The sequence below is a fragment of the Somniosus microcephalus genome, unplaced genomic scaffold, assembly GCF_052327205.1.
Source record: "Somniosus microcephalus isolate GS21.2 unplaced genomic scaffold, FLI_Smic_1.0 unresolved_chr2, whole genome shotgun sequence".
Taxonomy (NCBI): domain Eukaryota; kingdom Metazoa; phylum Chordata; class Chondrichthyes; order Squaliformes; family Somniosidae; genus Somniosus; species Somniosus microcephalus.
In genome coordinates, this window is record NW_028225180.1 from 86,165,695 (window position 1) to 86,183,228 (window position 17,534).

Genomic DNA, 17,534 nt, shown 5'->3' on the forward strand with positions numbered 1-17,534 from the left:
GGGGCAAAGGTGGGTAGATGGAGTTAGGTCACAGATCAGCCATGATCTCATTGAATGGCAGAACAGGCTCGAGTGGCTGAATGGCCTCCTCCTGTTCCTATGTTCTGTGGGAGCACACAAGCCTTCCCAACACGTCAAGGGGCAGACCCGAAGGAAGGAATTTCTGAGGACAATGCCAAGGGCTTTATAGTGACCACAATCCCAACAGTTATCAATGGCATTATAGAGTCATAGCGGCACAGAAGGAGGCCATTCGGCCCATCAAGTCCGCACCGGCTCTCTGTAGAGCAATCCAGTCAGTCCCATTCCCCCGCTCTATCCCCGTAGCCCTGCAAGTTTATTTCCCTCCAGTGCCTATCCAGTCTCCCCTTGAAAACATTGAGTGTCTCCGCTTCCACCACTTCCGTCGGCAGCGAGTTCCAGGTCCTCGCCACTCGCTGCGTAAAAAAGTTTTCCCTCACGTCCCCCCTGTATCTCTTGCCCAAAACCTTGAATCTATGTCCCCTAGTCCTTGTACCATCAACTAGTGGGAACAGCCTTTCCCCATCTAGCCTATCCAAACCCGTCATAATCTTGTACACCTCTATCAAATCACCCCTCAACCTCCTTTGCTCTAATGAAAACAAATCCAGCTTCTCCAACCTGTCCTTGTAACTAAGATTCCCCCATCCCCGGAACCATTCTGGTAAATCTCTGCACCCTCTCAAGGGCCTTCACATCCTTCCTAAAGTGTGGTGACCAGAACTGGACGCAATACTCCAGTTGTGGCCTAGCCAGCGCTGTATAAAGGTTCAGCATAACTTCTCTACTTTTGTACTCAATACCTCTATTTATGAAGCCCAAGATCCCATATGCTTTGTTAACCATTCTCTCAATATATCCTGCCACCTTCAGGGACCTATGCACATTAACTCCCAGGTCCCTCTGTACCTGCACACTCTTTAAAACTGTGCCATTAAGTGTATATTGCCTCTTCCTGTTTCTTCTGCCAAAATACATCACCTCACATTTCTCTGTATTAAATTCCATCTGCCACTTGTCTGCCCATTCTGCTAACCTTTCTATGTCCCCAAGTTTGGTGTCATCGGCAAATTTAGAAATTCTACTCTGTATTCCAATATCCAGGTCATTTATATATATCAAAAAAAGCAGTGGCCCCAGCACTGACCCTTGTGGAACACCACTGTCTTCCATCCTCCAGTCTGTAAAACAGCCATTTACCACAACTCGCTGTTTTCTGTCCTTAAGCCAATTCCTTATCCAAGCTGCCATTGACCCTCCTATTCCATGAGCCTCAATTTTGTTAACCAGCCTTCTATGTGGTACTTTGTCAAACGCCTTCTGAAAATCCATGTAGACAACATCCATTGCATTCCCTTCATCAATCCCCTCTGTTACTTCATCAAAAAATTCAATTAGATTAGTCAAACACGATTTGCCTTTTACAAATCCGTGTTGCCTCTCCTTAATTCGCTTAAACCTCTCCAAGTGCCTGTTAATTTTTTTCTTGATTATTATTTCTAAAACTTTACCCACCACTTATGTTAAACTGACTGGCCTGTAGTTACTAGGATTGTCCTTACACCCTATCTTGAACAATGGTGTCACATTTGCCACTTTCCAATCCTCAGGCAACTCCCCCGCACCTAGGGAAGATTGGAAAATTATGGCAAGCCCTTCTGCTATCTCCTCCCCCAATTCCCTTAGCTACCTGGGATGCAAGCCATCTGGATCAGGCGACTTGTCCACCCAGCCTTTCTAGTACATCCTGTCTATCAATTCACCCCTTCCAATTGCTTCTACCTTTTCCACTTCTACCATTATTTTGTCAGCATCCACCTCCTTAGTAAACACCGATACAAAGTACTCATTGAGTATTCTAGCCTAGCCTTGCCCTGCGCCTCTAAGCATATATCACCTTCTTTGTCTCTAATAGGCCCCACCCCACCTCTTACTACCTGCTTACTGTTTACATGCTGGTAGAATATTTTTGGGTTCCCTTTTATGTTAACCGCCATTCTACTGTCATATTCTCTCTTTGCCAATCTTATTTTCGTCTTCACATCCCCTCTCAACTTATTATATTTGGTCTGGTTCTCCCTTGAAGAATTCACCTGACATGTATCATACACCCTCTTTTTTTGTTTCATCATCTTCTCTGCCTCCCTCGTCATCCAAGGAGCCCTTGCTTTGGTTCCCTTACCCTTCCCTCTTCTTGGAATGTACCTAGCCTCTACTTGGAACATCTCCTCCTTAAAGATCACCTATTGTTCCGTTACAGTTTTTCCTGTCAGTCTTTGGTTCCATTTTACCCTGGCTAGATCCTTTTGCATCCCATTGAAGTTAGCCCTATTCCAGTTTAGAAGTTCCACTCTAGATTGTTCCTTGCTCCTCTCCATTGCTAATCTAAATCTTATGATACGATGATCACTCGTACCCAAGTGTTCTCCCACAGACACTTGGTCGACCTGGCCCACCTCATTCCCGAGCACTGGATCCAGCAATGCCTCTTTCCTAGTTGGGCCAAAAACATATTGGTCAAGGAAATTCTCCTGAACACATTTCAGAAATTCCTCCCCCTCCTTTCCCTTTACCCTAGCATTATCCCAATCGATATTTGGGTAATTAAAGTCCCCCAATATCACCACTCTATAGCTCTTGCATATCTCTGTGATTTCCCTGTAGATTTACTCCTCTACCTCCCTCTCACTATTTGGAGGCCTACAGAATACCCCCAATAGCGTGATCATACCCTTTTTGCTCCTCAACTCTAACCAAATGGATTCTGCCCTTGTCCCCTCAAGAACATCCTCCCTTTCCAACACTACAATGTCTTCCTTAATCAGCACTGCCACCCCACCTCCCTTTTTTCCTTCCCTATCTTTTCTGAACACCTTGTACCCTTGAATAGTAAGTGCCCAGTCCTCACCGTTTTTAAGCCACGTTTCTGTTATTGCCACATCATATTGCCACACAGCTAATTGTGTTGGTAGCTCACCAACCTTTTCACCACACTTTGTGCGTTTACGTACATGCATGCTAAACCCATTTTTGAATTTTTCGTAGTCTTTCTTAGTCTGCTCCTATCTAATATGGTACTAATACCGCCTCTCGTACTATCTTCTCTAGTACTATCCAACACACTCACTCTTTTATGCACCTTATTCCTCTTTTCTACTCCTATATGCTGGTGCCCATCCCCCTGCCGAGCTAGTTTAAACTCTCCCCAACATCACTAACAAACCTCTCCGTGAGAATATTGGTCCCGGCTCTGTTGAGGTGTAATCCGTCCGGCTTGTACAGGTCCCACCTTCCCCGGAAATGGTCCCAATGCCTCAGGAATCTAAAGCCCTCCCTCCTGCACCATCTCTCCAGCCATGCATTCATCTGCTCTATCCTCCTATTCCTGTACTCACTAGCACGTGGCACTGGGAGTAATCCGGAGATTACTACCTTTGTGGTCTACTTTTTAATCTCTCTCCTAGCTCCCTAAACTCTGCCTGCAGGACCTCATCCCTCTTTCTGCCTATGTCGTTGGTACCGATATGGACAACGACCTCTGGCTGTTCACCCTCCCACCTCGGAGTGTCCTGCAGCCGCTCAGTGACATCCTTGACCCTGGCACCAGGGAGGCAACATACCATCTTGGAGTCACGTCTGCGGCCGTAGAAACGCCTGTCTGCTCCCCTAACCATTGAATCCCCTACCACTATTGCTCTTCCACTCTTTTTCCTCCCTCCCTGTGCAGCTGAGCCACCCGTGGTGCCGTGGACTTGACTCTGGCTGCACTCCCCAGAGGAACCATCGCCCTCACCAGTATTCAGAACAGAATACTGGTTGGAGAGCGCGATGCACTCCGGGGACTCCTGCACTACCAGCCTGGTCCTCCTCTTCTGTCTGGCGGTCACCCATTCCCTCTCTGCCTGCACACTCTTAAGCTGCGGGGTGACCACCTCCTGAAACGTGCTATCCACGTAACTCTCAGCCTCGCGGATGCACCGCAGTGACTCCAGCCGCCGCTCAAGCTCCGAAACCTGGAGCTCGAGTTGCTGCAACTGACATTATGTGCAAAGCAATCAAACAAGACGACCGACACCTGAACCCCTTAAAAATAATGTGTTTCAATAACCAGGGGGCACAGATTTAAAGTAACTGGTAGAAGGATTAGAGGGGAGTTGAGGAGAAATGTTTTCACCCAGAGGGTGGTGGGGGTCTGGAACTCACTGCCTGAAAGGGTGGTAGAGGCAGAAACCCTCATCACATTTAAAAAGTACTCGGATCTGCACTTGAAGTGCCGTAACCTACAGGGCTACGGACTGAGAGCTGGAAAGTGGGATCAGGCTGGAGAGCTCTTTTTCGGCCGGCACAGACAGGATGGGCCGAATGGCCTCCTTCTGTGCCGTAAATGTCTACGATTCTAAAGGGTTAGTGTAGTGTCCGCATATCAATAACACACGGACTGCAGGAGAACAATAATAACAGGTGTTTACTGAACAGAGGGTATGCTGGAACTGAAAGTACAGAAGCCTGCTACGGCTTTATATACAGGTGTGGTCACTGCCGGTACTACAGTATAAAAGCAGTTCTCTCTTAAAGGTATATACACAACAGTTAGAATCACCTCTTGTTGTGAAATCAACATTTCAACAGGTCATACTTGCATTGTGAAAATGTCATGAGTCAGTGCGTGACGTGAATCGATGTCATCCTGTGATCGCCTCCAGTCTTTCAACACTGGGTCCAGGGCTGGCTGGTCAATCACCTGCCTTTGAAAAACCACCAAAAAAAAGCCAAGTGTGTTATGTATAAGAAATGGAGCTGTAAATGATTCGGTGCCTTAGCTTCCCCACCAGGAGTGTCACTGCACACAGGGGCCAGTCAGCTCCTGTTTTGTACAGACCACAAGTGCAGTTGGGTGTTATTTTAAGAAGTAGACGGGAACAGACATACCACAGCCTCTACACGTCACACACTAGGGCAATCGGAATGGTTGGAACAGTTGTTAATAACCCCTCTCAACATGTCCAGACAGGGCATTTATCTCTTCGCATGTATCAACCTCGACTAAAATTCTCAAGCAAAAAAGAAAAAAAATCTCAAGCTTTAAACAAATTTACAACAGCAACAAAGAAGGATCTGAGTGTGACGATAAGGGGGCAACCAAACGAGGAGGAGGGCGAGGGCAATCTGACAGTTTCACAGGCAAATGGGCAGGGGCAGGAATGGCACACAGGCAGGCATTTAAAAAAGAAACCCAGCCTCACGTATATAGCTGGTGCACTGTCACCGCACGCCTGTGCATCATTGCACACTCACTCTCAGGTTGCACACTTGCAGAAACTGCCACGGCAGATTTGCTCGAAAAGTTGAGGCAAAGTGAATGCATTGTTTTTTTTGGGTTGCGGTGTGATGCAGCGTGTCGTCAGTCAGTCATCCCTGGATCTTAAGGGCCTCTCTTGAGCCCCGGGTAGGTGCATATATTTGCTTAGCCTGCAGAAGTGTGACTCGATACTCTTGCTGAACGGAAATTACTCGCAGTTTGAAACCTTCGGCGACGCCCTGCAGAAGAGCGAGCAAGGGCAGAAGCGAGCGAGGAGCAGAGGAGAAAGGTTTCGCCAGCCTGAACTCTGGAATCAGGACAACCGGATTCTGTGGAAACTGGTGAGGGGAACGTTGATACTTTGTAGGAGTGAAGCTTACACATGGGCTATGACTGGAGTGCTTTCTGCTGGATCCCCTTCCGTTGGGACTGTATGTGCGAGGTGTATGTAACTGCGTTAGCTCAGATGAGAATGTAAAAATCATAGAATCACACAGCGCAGGAGGCGGCCATTCGGCCCATCGTGCCTGTGCCGGCTCTTTGAAAGAGCTCTCCAATTAGTCCCACTCCCCCCTGCTCTCTCCCCACAGCCCTGCACATTTCTCCTTTTCAAGTATTTATCCAATTGCCTTTTGAAAGTTACTATTGAATCTGCTTCCACCGCCCTTTCAGATCACAACAACTCGCTGCGTAAAAACATCTCCCCTCTGGTTCTTTTACCAATTATTTAAATCTGTGTCCTCTGGTTACCGGCCCTCCTGCCACTGGAAACACTTTCTCCTGATCGACTCTATCAAAGCCCCTCATGATTTTGAACGCCTCTATTAAATCTCCCCTTAACCTTCTCTGCTCTAAGGAGAACAATCCCAGCTTCTCCAGTCTCATGTAATACCCTTATTCTTTTTAAAAACACAAATCAAAACTCCATCATCCACTATTTTAACTTTTTTAGTTTTTTTTACAACAATTTGTTTTGTTTATAAGGGCTTATTTACATATTTAGAATCAATGTATTTGTGTTACATAGGAACAGGAGTAGGCCATTCAGCCCTTCGAGCCTGTTCAGCCATGTTGTAATCTACCTGTTTAAATGAGTCCCCTCAGCGCCACCCCCGCCTCCTCCATTTTTCTTACGGAGGGTATGGTGTTTCTTTGTTGACCCTTTAACTGCATTTCCTCGGGGCGTTTCAACAGCTGCGGTTGGGAGGACAGGTGAGAAGGGCCGGGCCCTTGACCTCTTCGATAGTACCGCCCCCACGATGATGCCCTTTTCCCTTTCTGTCGGGACAACCCTCCTGGGGGCACAGCTGAGACCCAAGAACTCGGCAGGGGATGGAGCGTGGGCACGTATTCTGCCTAAGTCCTACTTCACTGAGGGGCAGTGGTCTGTGCTCCCATTGCACCATAGTTTCCGCTGCTTTTCTTCAGGCAGCGCAAAGAATTGGTGGCGAATTTTTGCGACGGTAGTACGCCTCTGGAGTCATGATCGGCAGGTTTCACAGATATCATCAATTCATCTCACTGTGAAACCCCCCACCCCAGGTCCCATTGGACAGCAGTGCTGAAAAGGGTGAAAGCCAAGATAGGAAGGAACGTTCAATGTGGGCCTTCAAAATACCTGTCGATTGTAGGAAGAAGAGACGAGACTGAGGGAGATGACATCTTCCACAGTTTTGTGGTTTTTGGAAAAAATGAGTTAGTGTAGAAGGCAGTGCATTGAGTCTTGATTTCAACACTGCGAGTATGTAAGACTTCTAACTTTAATAGTTATAGTCCAATGCTCTCTTGGTCGCCTCCCATCTTCGAGCCTTGAGCTCATCCAAAACATTGCTGCCCCGTGTCCTAACTCGCACCCAGTCCCGTTCACCCATCACCCCCTGTGCTCACTGACCCGTGTCCTAACTCACACCCAGTCCCGTTCACCCATCACCCCCTGTGCTCACTGCCCCGTGTCCTAACTCACACCCAGTCCCGTTCACCCATCACCCCCTGTGCTCACTGCCCCGTGTCCTAACTCGCACCCAGTCCCGTTCACCCATCACCCCCCGTGCTCACTGCCCCGTGTCCTAACTCGCACCCAGTCCCGTTCACCCATCACCCCCTGTGCTCACTGACCCGTGTCCTAACTCGCACCCAGTCCCGTTCACCCATCACCCCCTGTGCTCACTGACCCGTGTCCTAACTCGCACCCAGTCCCGTTCACCCATCACCCCCTGTGCTCACTGACCCGTGTCCTAACTCGCACCCAGTCCCGTTCACCCATCACCCCCTGTGCTCACTGACCCGTGTCCTAACTCGCACCCAGTCCCGTTCACCCATCACCCCCTGTGCTCACTGACCCGTGTCCTAACTCGCACCCAGTCCCGTTCACCCATCACCCCCTGTGCTCACTGCCCCGTGTCCTAACTCACACCCAGTCCCGTTCACCCATCACCCCCTGTGCTCACTGACCCGTGTCCAAACTCCCACCCAGTCCCGTTCACCCATCACCCCCTGTGCTCACTGCCCCGTGTCCTAACTCGCACCCAGTCCCGTTCACCCATCACCCCCTGTGCTCACTGCCCCGTGTCCTAACTCGCACCCAGTCCCGTTCACCCATCACCCCCCGTGCTCACTGACCCGTGTCCTAACTCGCACCCAGTCCCGTTCACCCATCACCCCCTGTGCTCACTGACCCGTGTCCTAACTCACACCCAGTCCCGTTCACCCATCACCCCCTGTGCTCACTGCCCCGTGTCCTAACTCGCACCCAGTCCCGTTCACCCATCACCCCCTGTGCTCACTGCCCCGTGTCCTAACTCGCACCCAGTCCCGTTCACCCATCACCCCCTGTGCTCACTGCCCCGTGTCCTAACTCACACCCAGTCCTGTTCACCCATCACCCCCTGTGCTCACTGCCCCGTGTCCTAACTCACACCCAGTCCCGCTCACCCATCACCCCCTGTGCTCGCTGACCTACACTGGCTCCCGGTCCGGCAACGCCTCGATTTTAAAATTCTCATCCTGGTGTTCAAATCCCTCCACGGCCTCCTCGCCCCCCTCCCTATCACTGTAACCTCCTCCAGCCCCTACAAACCTCCCTATCTCTGTAACCTCCTCCAGCCCCTACACACCTCCCTATCTCTGTATCCTCCTCCAGCCCTACAACACTCCCTATCTCTGTAACCTCCTCCAGCCCCTACACCCCTCCCTATCTCTGTAACCTCCTCCAGCCCCCACAACCCTCCCTAGCTCTGTAACCTCCTCCATCCCCACAACCCTCCCTATCTCTGTAATCTCCTCAAGCCCCTACAACCCTCCCTATCTCTGTAACCTCCTCCAGCCCCCACAACCCTCCCTATCTCTGTAACCTCCTCCAGCACCACAACCCTCCCTATCTCTGTAACCTCCTCCAGCCCCCTACACCCCTCCCTATCTCTGTAACCTCCCTATCTCTGTAACCTCCTCCAGCCATACAACCCTCCCTATCTGTGTAACCTCCTCCAGCCCTACAACCCTCACTGTCTTTGTAACCTACTCCAGCCCCTACAACCCTCCCTATCCCTGTAACCTCCTCCAGCCCCTACAACCCTCCCTAGCTCTGTAACCTCCTCCAGCCCCACCACCCTCCCTATCTCTGTAACCTCCTCCAGCCCCTACACCCCTCGCTATCTCTGTAACCTCCTCCAGCCCCCACAACCCTCCCTAGCTCTGAAACCTCCTCCAGCCCCACAACCCTCCCTATCTCTGTAACCTCCTCCAGCCCTACAACCCTCCCTGTCTCTGTAACCTCCTCCAGCCCCTACACCCCTCGCTATCTCTGTAACCTCCTCCAGCCCCCACAACCCTCCCTAGCTCTGAAACCTCCTCCAGCCCCACAACCCTCCCTATCTCTGTAACCTCCTCCAGCCCTACAACCCTCCCTATCTCTGTAACCTCCTCCAGCCCCTACACCCCTCCCTATCTCTGTAACCTCCTCCAGCCCTACAACCCTCCCTATCTCTGTAACCTCCTCCAGCCCTACACCCCTCCCTATCTCTGTAACCTCCTCCAGCCCCTACAACCCTCCCTATCTCTGTAACATCCTCCAGCCCCACAACCCTCCCTATCTCTGTAACCTCCTCCAGTCCTACAACCCTCCCTATCTCTGTAACCTCCTCCAGCCCCTACACCCATCCCTATCTCTGTAACATCCTCCAGCCCCACAACCCTCCCTATCTCTGTAACCTCCTCCAGCCCTACAACCCTCCCTATCTCTGTAACCTCCTCCAGCCCTACAACCCTCCGAGATCTCTGCATTCCACCAATTCTGGCCCCCGATTTCCATCGCTCCACCATTGGCGGCCGTGCCCTCAGCCGCCTGGGCCCTAAGCTCTGGAATTCCCTCTGTAAAATCTCTGCCTCTCTCTCCTCCCTCTCTCTCCTCCTTTAAGACGCTCCTTAAAAGCTACCACTTTGACCAAGCTTTTGCTCACCTGTCCTAATATCTCACATGTGACTCAGTGTCAATTTTTGTCTGAATACGCTCCTGTGAAGCACCTTGGGACGTTTTACTACGTTAAAGGTGGTGTATAAACACTAGTTGTTATTATATACCACCTCTGAATGTGTTTTGTGCTGGAGTAGTGGACAGAGAGCCAGGAATTGTGCTGTAAGTGTGCAGTGATGTGATTGTTGGTACTCCAGCCCATTGTACTGATTTCAGAGCACAACATGGCCTGTTTTGAAAATGTTGGAGCCATTGAATGGTGACGAGGCAGGAGTCCAGTCAAGAGCAGTTTATAACCACCATATTAATCCTCAGAGTTAAGTGTTTTTTATTAAGATGCTTAGTTGAAAGGTGAAGGTCACACAGTGCAAGACACCACCAAGGTTGGAAAGGGTAGGAGAGAAGACGGAATCAATCAAGCCATATTATAAAAAGGATATAGAGGCACTGGAGAGGGTGCAGGAAAGGATGAACAGGCTGGGTTTCTTTTCTCTTGAATAAAGGCGGCTGAGGGGTGACCTAATAGAGGTCTTTAAAATGATGAAAGGTTTTGATAGAGTGGATACAGAGAGAGTGTTTCCACTTGTGGGGAAGAGCAAAACTAGAGGCCATCCATATAAGAGAGTCACCAAGAAATCCAATCGGGAATTCAGGAGAAACGTCTTTACCCAGAGAGTGGTGAGAATGTGGAACTCGCTACCACAGGGAGTGGTTGAAGCGAATAGTATCGATACATTTAAGGGGAGGCTGGACAAGCGTATGAGGGAGAAGGGAATAGAAGGATATGCTGATAGGGTGAGATGAGGAAAGACGGGAGGAGGCTCGAGTGGAGCATAAACACCGGCTCGGACTGGTTGGGCCGAATGGCCTGTTTCTGTGCCGTATATCCGATGGAATCCTATGTAAGCAGTAATAGTTAGATTGATATCAAGCTTTGTGGCTTAAGTTAAAAGCTTGAAACCACTCAGAATCACACAGCACAGGACGAGTCCATTTGGCCCATCATGCCTGTACCGGCTCCTTTTCAAGTATTTCTCCAATTCCCTTTTGAAAGTTACTATTGAATCTGCTCCCACCGCCCTTTCAGGCAGCGCATTCCAGATCACAACAACTCGCTGCGTAAAAACATTCTCCTCATCTCCCCTCTGGTTCTTTTACTGATTATCTTCAATCTGTGACCTCTGGTTCCCCACCCTCCCACCAATGGAAACAGTTTATCCTCACTTACTCGATCGAAACCCTTTATTTTATAATCATCTCGGTGAAACTTGTGTGGGAGGGATTTGGTTCTGACAGTAACAGCCAGTACCGCCTTGTTTATGAAGATCTATGGCCACACCACGCCGAATGGTTGTAACACATTTATTGCAAGTTAGTCAAGGGATAATCAGCAGTTAATTATTACCAATTAAAGTAAAAAAACATACTGTGTTTATCCCAATGCTGTGTAAACAATTTACAAATGTAATTCAGTGTGACTCACAGAAAGAAAGACTCCCATTTCTTCCGCGCTTTTCCCCACCTCAGGACGTCCCAAAGTGCTTCACGGCCAATGAAGTACTTTTTGAAGTGTGGTCACTGTTGTAATGTAGGAAACGCGGCAGCCAATTTGCGCACAGCAAGCTCCCACAAACAGCAATGTGATAATGACCAGATCATCTGTTTTTAGTGATGTTGGTTGAGGGATAAATATTGGCCCCAGGACACCAGGGGGAGAACTCCCCGTGCTGTTCTTCAATAGTGGCCGTGGGATCTTTTACATCCACCTGAGAGAGCAGACGGGGCCTCAATTTAACGTCTCATCTTGAAAGACGGAAAGGGTGCAATGGACTCAAAGCAGGAGGAAAGAGGAGGGGTGGAACTTAACAGGAGCTTCATTAACTGTTCTAAAGGCACAATCCTGTTAAATGGCAGGTCCCTGGGGAACAGATACAAAATATTACTCCGAGCCAGAGCCAATGTGATCGAAGGGTCTGCAAACCGCTTTAATTCACCCGACTTCGCTTCAAGTGGAGTGTCCAAAATTACAAACGGCAGCCAAGCGCTGCACTTGAATCAAGCTGCTGAATAAGCACTGGGCGGTTGGCTGACATAAACAGTTACAGAAGCTAAACCGTCCAAAAATATCTTCAGCAGCTCCGAGACAGCACAGCACTCCTGTTCCAGCTGCTATCTTTGTTACTTGTACACTGATCCTGGGCTGTGGACAGGATACTGTGGCTTGTCAGCCAGATAAACTGCAGGCAGTGGCCGCTCTGTTTGTGACGGGACCTCGTTGCTTTACTGCACAGCGTTTGTAAGTAGAGACATGTTTGTGCAACATCTTATTTTATCTTGCAGCGAGATTGCTGGGCTTTTATTTTTGGTCAGTTTTCTCCCTCCCCCTTCTGAAGGTCCTGACTCTCACCATCCCACAGGTCCCCGGCACCCCCTCCGACTGCCTCATCCAAGTGGCCGTTCTTGATGCGTGAACCCAGGCTATGGGTGCCTGTCGACTGTTTGACTGTCGGCAAGCCCAATCTTCGGCGGCTCCTCCCAAACCCGCGGCCAAGAAGGACAAGGGCAGCAGATGCATGGGACCACCGTCACAGAATCACAGAATCCCCACAATGCAGATAGAGGCCATTTTGGCCCATCGAGCCTGCACTGACACATATCCCACCCTATCACCGTAACCCCACATATTTAATCCCCTAACACTGAGGGTCAATTTATCATAGCCAAATCAACCTAACCCGCACATCTTTGGACTGTGGGAGGAAACCGGAGCACCCGGAGGAAACCCACGCAGACACAGGGAGAATGTGCAAACTCCACACAGACAGTCACCCGAGGCCGGATTCGAACCCGGGTCCCTGGTGCTGTGAGTCCTCCAAGTCACACACACAACATCCCAACTTGGACATGTGTCGGCCATTCCTTCATCGCTGGGTCAAAATCCTGGAACTCCCTCCCTAATGGCACCGTGGGAGCACCTTCACCAAGGGTCCATTCTTGACGCCCTGCCATTTTTTATTGGTGTGCTGCCCCTCAGCAACCTCATTTGACAATACTGTACATTGACACCAATGATACTTGTCTTTAACTCCCCACCACCACCCTCAGTCGCACACTCCACTGTCACCCCTGGACTGTCTTTCAGACCCTAAAGGTCTGGATGAGTCGGGACCGCCTTCGGTTCAGATGGAAGGCATCCTGTTGTGAATCCCATCTCTCTTCCCGGCTGCTGCTGAGACTGAACTCAATAGTATGCATTCCGAGTGCCCTGCTCCACACTGAGCTGAGTTTCAAATCTCACATCCGGTACATCGCCAGGACTGATTACTTCATAGAATCATACAGCACAGGAGGCCATTCGATCCATCGTACTTTTGTCACTTAGTCCCACTCCCCTGCTGTTTCCCCATAGCTCTGCAGATTTCTCCTTTTTCAAGTATTTATCCAATTCTCTTTTACATAGAAGATCAGAGCAGGAGTAGGCCATTCGGCCCCTCGAGCCTGTTCTGCCATTTAATGAGATCATGGCTGATCTTCCAAATTCAGTACTCTGTCCCTGCTTTCTCCCCATATCCCTTGATCCCTTTAGCCTTAAGAAATATATCTAACTCCTTCTTGAATATATTTAATGAACTGGCCTCTACTGCCTTTTGTGGTAGAGAATTCCACAAGTTCCTCCTCATTTCTGTCCAGGACCCCTGGTTCTGGACTCCCCGGCCATCAGGAACACCCTTCCTGCATCTAGTCTGTCTAGTCCTGTTAGAATTTTATAAGTTTCAATGAGATCCCCTCTCATTCTTCTAAACTCTAGTGAATATAAGCCTAATGAAAGTTACTATTGAATCTGCTTCCACTAGCCAGCCTTTCATGCAGTAAATTCCATCTCTTGCATCTCCACGTTATCCAACCTTCACCTCATGACTTCAAGGCTTGATTTCAGCAGTGTTCTCCTCATTGTCCTTCCGAGCTAACCCGCACATCTGTTATCCCGAGTTCACAGTCTGCCATTGACTGCTCCTTCCAGCACATTGGCTTCAGGAATCCTCGGCCTCGTTCCTTTACTGCCTTGCTCCACCCTACCTCTGCAACTTTCTCCGGTCCTATATCCCAACATGAACCCTCCACTCATCCTCCCCTGTCCACCCGCCTCCCCCACTCCATCTCTTTCTAAACTTCTTCACCTCGCTATCTTCCTCTGAGTCAGAAGGTCGTGAGTTTCAGCCCCACTACAGAGCCTTGAGCACAAAATCCAGGCTGACACTCCCAGCACAGTACTGAGGGAGCGCCGTACTGTCGGAGGGGCAGTACTGAGGGAGCGCTGTACTGTTGGGGGGGCAGTACTGAGGGAGCACCACACTGCCGGATGGGCGGTACTGAGGGAGCACCACACTGCCGGATGGGTGGTACTGAGGGAGCACCACACTGCCGGATGGGTGGTACTGAGGGAGTGTCGCACTGTCGGATGGGCGGTACTGAGGGAGCGCCGCACTGTGGGAGGGGCAGTACTAAGGGAGCGCTGCTCTGTCGGAGGGACAGTACTAAGGGAGCGCGGTACTGAGGGAGTGCGACACTGTCAGAGGGGCAGTGCTGAGGGAGCACTGCACTGTCGGAGGGGCAGTACTGAGCGAGCGCCGCACTGTCGGAGGGGCGGTACTGAGGGAGTGCGACACTGTCGGAGGGGCAGTACTGAGGGAGTGCGACACTGTCGGAGGGGCAGTACTGAGGGAGCGCCGCACTGTCGGAGGGGCAGTACTGAGGGAGCGCCGGACGGGCGGTACTGAGGGAGAGCCGCGCTGTCGGAGGGGCAGTACTGAGGGAGCGCCGCACTGTCGGAGGGGCAGTACTGAGGGAGCGCCGCACTGTCGGAGGGGCGGTACTGAGGGAGTGCGACACTGTCGGAGGGGCAGTACTGAGGGAGCGCCGCACTGTCGGGAGGGGCAGTACTGAGGGAGCGCCACACTGTCGAAGGGGCAGTACTGAGGGAGCGCCGCACTGTCGGAGGGGCAGTACTGAGGCAGAGCCGCACTGTCGGAGGGGCCATCTTTCGGATGAGACGTTAAACCGAGGCCTGTCTGCCCCCTCAGGTGGATGTAAAAGATCCCACGGCCACTATTGGAAGAAGAGCAGGGGGAGTTCTCCCCGGTGTCCTGGGACCAATATTAATCCCCCAACCAACATCACTAAAAAAAATTATCTGGTCATTATCACCTCGCTGTTTGTGGGAGCTTGCTGAGCGCAGATTGGCTGCCGCATTTCCTACATTACAACAGTGACTACACTTCAGAAAGTACTTCATTGGCTGTAAAGTGCTTTGGGACGTCCTGAGGATGTGTAAGGCACGGGAGAAATGCGAGTCTCTCTTTCTTCCACACCTTTAAACACTGCTCTGCCTCTTTTACCTTGGTTTGCTTCTCCTTGGCCAACTTTACTCCCCTACTTCCTGCCTATGACCAGTACACTCCTCGTCTTTGTGATGATGCAAGCTGTTGTTTGAAAATAAATGAATTGTGAAGGGAGAGGTGATTGAAAAGCGGTGTGAAGTCAGAAGCATAAATCTACATCCTGCAGATCATTACAGCGCGGTGACGTGTGTTGAACTCCTTTGACTTCACTCACTGGTGCTTTAATCACACTTGGGCGTCTGAATGACTTTTTAGAGTCACGCCCAGCTAATAAAAGATAGAAAATAAACCTCCGTGTTTGCTCTCTGATTTGAACGTGGCCTCCAGTCATAAACAGAACCGGATGTAAGTCAGCCACACAGTTTCGCTGTCAATGGGCTGGAACTCCTGGCCTACAGACCCAAGGTGTGCCAGACACCCGCTGAGGCACGCAAGAGGAAAGCCACACCAGCGGGACAGTGGAGCAGCCACACTTGCTGTGCCCCGGGAGCTCCAGGCATTCATTTATACTTGTCGCTAATTAAATATCGCACACACGCAGGGAAGCGGAATCAGCGGTCATCCCGGGCTCGTGGAAGGCGCTGTAAGTCTATCTTTCCCTCCTTCCCTTCCCTTCCCTTCCCTGCCTCCCCTTTCTACAAAGTGTGTTTTGATTCAATGGCTGCTCTCCTGTTGGCAGGTATGTTGAAAGATGGCGCAGGGCCGTAATTATGCCGACGCGTCATGGGAGCTGAAGATTCAAGTTGAAGAACTGGGCCCCGATGCAGATCCCATCACGCTGAGGGTTACGGGGGACGTACACATCGGTGGTGTCATTCTCCAACTCGTTGAAAAAATCAGTAAGTTCTAATAATGGTAAACGACTGACGGTCAGCTGAGAATCGGGTCTAATGATGTCCTTTTACATAGAATCGCATTGAACATAGAAGCACAGGAACAGGCCATTCGGACCAATGAGTCTGTGCAGGTGTTTATGCTCCACATGAGTCTCCTCCCATTCCACCTGCCTCATCTCAGCCTTTCGGCATATCTTTCTATTCCCTTTTCTCTCGTGTACTCGTCTAGTTTCCTTTTGAAAGCATCTGTGCCATTCGCCTCAATCACTCCCTGTTTTTTTTTGTTTTTTTTATTCGTTGATTGGGTGTGGGCGTCGCTGGCTGGCTAGGCCTGCATTTAGTGCCCATCCCTAATTGCCCTTGAGAAGATGGTGGTGAGCCGCCTTCTTGAACCGCTGCAGTCCGTGTGGTGTAGGTACACCCACAATGCTGTTAGGAAGGGAGTTCCAGGATTTTGGCCCAGCGACAGTGAAGGAACGGCGGTACAGGTCCAAGTCAGGATGGTGTGTGGCTTGATGGGGAACTTGTAGGTGGTGATGTTCCCATGCGTCTGCTGCCCTTGTCCTTCTAAGTGGTAGAGGTCGCGGGTTTGGAAGGTGCTGTTGAAGGAGCTTTGGCGAGTTGCTGCAGTGCATCTTGTAGATGGTATACACTGCAACCACGGTGCGCCTGTGGTGGAGGGAGTGAATGTTGAAGGTGGTGGATGGAGTGCCAATCAAGCGGGCTGCTTTATCCTGAATGGTGTCGAGCTTCTTGAGTGTTGTTGGAGCTGCACTCATCCAGGCAAGTGGAGAGTATTCCATCACACTCCTGACTTGTGCCTTGTAGATGGTGGAAAGGCTTTGGGGAGTCAGGAGGTGAGACACTCGCCACAGAATTCCCAGCCTCTGGCCTGCTCTTGTAGCCACAGTATTTATGTGGCTGGTCCAGTTCAGTTTCTGATCAATGGTAACCCCCAGGATGTTGATAGTGGGGGATTCAGCGATGGTAATGCCATTGAATGTCAAGGGGAGATGGTTAGAGTCTCGCTTGTTGGAGATGGTCATTGCCTGGCACTTGTGTGGTGCGAATGTTACTTGCCACTTGTCAGCCCAAGTCTGAATGTTGTCCAGGTCTTGCTGCATATGGACACGGACTGCGTCAGTATCTGACGAGTCTCGAATGGTGCTGAACAGTGTGCAATCATCAGCGAACATCCCCACTTCTGACCTTATGATGGAGGGAAGGTCATTGATGAAACAGCTGAAGATGGTTGGGCCTAGGACACTGCCCTGAGGAACTCCTGCAGTGATGTCATGTGATTGAGATGAATGACCTCCAACAACCACAGCCAACTTCCTTTGTGCTAGGTATGATTCCAACCAATGGAGAGTTTTCCCCTTGATTCCCATTGACTTCAGTTTTGCTAGGGCTCCTTGATGCCACACTCGATCAAATGCTGCCTTGATGTCAAGGGCAGTCACTCTCACCTCACCTCTTGAGTTCAGCTCTTTTGTCCATGTTTGGAACAA

The 17,534-nt window shown here is 50.4% G+C and overlaps 1 protein-coding gene across 2 annotated transcripts in view; it reads left to right on the top strand.

The window, feature by feature from the left end:
• Nucleotides 1-5,263: 5,263 nt before the first annotated feature.
• The window catches only part of fermt3a (FERM domain containing kindlin 3a), a 57,768-nt gene continuing 45,497 nt past the window's right edge, over nucleotides 5,264-17,534 (top strand). Inside the window, exons 1-2 of one of the 2 annotated variants that reach the window (XM_085976271.1) lie at nucleotides 5,264-5,661; nucleotides 15,867-16,026. In XM_085976271.1, coding sequence (XP_085832397.1) covers nucleotides 15,879-16,026 — 148 coding nt within the window. In that variant the 5' untranslated portion in view covers nucleotides 5,264-5,661; nucleotides 15,867-15,878. Of the gene's footprint in view, nucleotides 5,662-15,502; nucleotides 15,771-15,866; nucleotides 16,027-17,534 lie in introns of those variants that run through there. The other variant, XM_085976272.1, reaches the window with a different exon arrangement.